We start from the raw sequence: 1,778 nt of genomic DNA, 5'->3' as shown, positions 1-1,778 counted from the left end.
GATGCTGGTGATGCTGATGGTGGTGGTGATGCTGGTGATGATGGTGATGCTGGTGATGATGGTGATGCTGACGATGCTGGTGATGCTGATGCTGGTGATGCTGATGATGCTGATGATGGTGGTGATGCTGGTGATGATGGTGATGCTGGTGATGATGGTGATGCTGATGATGCTGGTGATGCTGATGGTGGTGGTGATGCTGGTGATGATGGTGATGCTGGTGATGATGGTGATGCTGATGATGCTGGTGATGCTGATGCTGGTGATGCTGATGATGCTGATGATGGTGATGATGCTGGTGATGATGATGGTGATGCTGGTGATGCTGGTGATGGTGATGATGGTGATGATGATGGTGGTGATGATGATGATGATGATGCTGGTGATGCTGGTGATGCTGGTGATGGTGATGATGGTGATGATGATGGTGATGATGATGCTGGTGATGATGATGGTGATGCTGGTGATGATGATGGTGATGCTGGTGATGCTGGTGATGGTGATGATGGTGATGATGATGGTGATGCTGGTGATGATGATGGTGATGCTGGTGATGCTGGTGATGGTGATGATGGTGATGATGATGGTGGTGATGATGATGATGATGGTGATGATGATGGTGGTGATGATGATGATGATGGTGATGATGCTGATGATGATGGTGATGATGATGCTGATGATGGTGGTGATGATGATGATGCTGATGATGATGATGCTGATGATGATGATGCTGCTGATGATGATGATGCTGATGATGCTGATGGTGGTGATGATGATGCTGATGATGGTGATGATGATGCTGATGATGCTGATGATGCTGGTGATGGTGATGATGGTGATGATGATGCTGATGATGATGGTGGTGATGGTGATGATGATGCTGATGATGGTGATGATGATGGTGATGATGATGGTGATGCTGATGATGATGATGGTGATGATGATGGTGGTGATGATGATGATGATGATGCTGGTGATGCTGGTGATGCTGGTGATGGTGATGATGGTGATGATGATGGTGGTGGTGATGGTGATGATGATGCTGATGATGGTGATGATGATGGTGATGATGATGGTGATGCTGATGATGATGATGGTGATGATGATGGTGATGATGATGATGCTGATGATGATGCTGATGATGATGGTGATGGTGGCCTGGCTTAACGGGGCCATTACCGTGGGGGGAGGAGAGGACGCGCAGCATCCCCGGGCCCTGTCACCATGGAGACCGCAGCGCTCATCGCGTGACGTCACTCTCCAGAGCTCATTCGGTGACGTCACTCTCGTAGCTCGTCGCGTGACGTCACTCCCCGTAGCTGTTGTGTGACGTCGCTCTCCGTAGCTCGCAACGTGACATCACTCCCCAGAGCTCATCGCGTGACATCACTCCCTGTAGCTCATCGCGTGACGTCACTCCGTAGCAACCAACGTGACGTCACTCCCCGTAGATCATCGCGTGACGTCATATTCCGTGCTTCGCGCGTGACGTCATAACCGGCTTTGAGAGCGCGCCGCCGCTGGTTGACGAACCTGGCGGGTGACGTCACGCGGCGGCTGCTGCCGCCCTCGGCGCAGCAGGTCTCACGCCAGGGGCGGACCCGTCATAGGAACGCGGAGTTTCCACCGGAGAAGATGAGGAAATGTGATTTTGATTGTCGCCGCATCGCGTGGGCGTTTTAACAGGATGGTCCGACGTTTCGCGCTGATCACTGCGACGGGCATCAATCAGGATGAGGATCCGTTGTATGAGGTCCTGTGCGAGACTAATTATTACG

General features: G+C 51.6%; 1 protein-coding gene across 1 annotated transcript in view; it reads right to left on the bottom strand.

The window, feature by feature from the left end:
- The window catches only part of LOC133342840 (F-box only protein 10-like), a 22,176-nt gene extending 20,865 nt beyond the window's left edge, over positions 1-1,311 (bottom strand). The window contains 1 exon segment of the mRNA XM_061552159.1: positions 1,180-1,311. Within this exon segment, the coding sequence (XP_061408143.1) occupies positions 1,180-1,244 (65 nt within the window). The 5' untranslated portion in view covers positions 1,245-1,311.
- Between the last annotated feature and the right edge of the window lie 467 nt (positions 1,312-1,778).

The sequence above is a fragment of the Lethenteron reissneri genome, chromosome 16 (assembly GCF_015708825.2).
Source record: "Lethenteron reissneri isolate LAM-NWPU_2019-01 chromosome 16, ASM1570882v1, whole genome shotgun sequence".
NCBI classification, from domain to species: Eukaryota; Metazoa; Chordata; class Hyperoartia; order Petromyzontiformes; family Petromyzontidae; genus Lethenteron; species Lethenteron reissneri.
The sequence above is the reverse complement of the archived record's forward strand: the minus strand, read 5'-3'. Positions and strand labels throughout refer to the sequence as shown.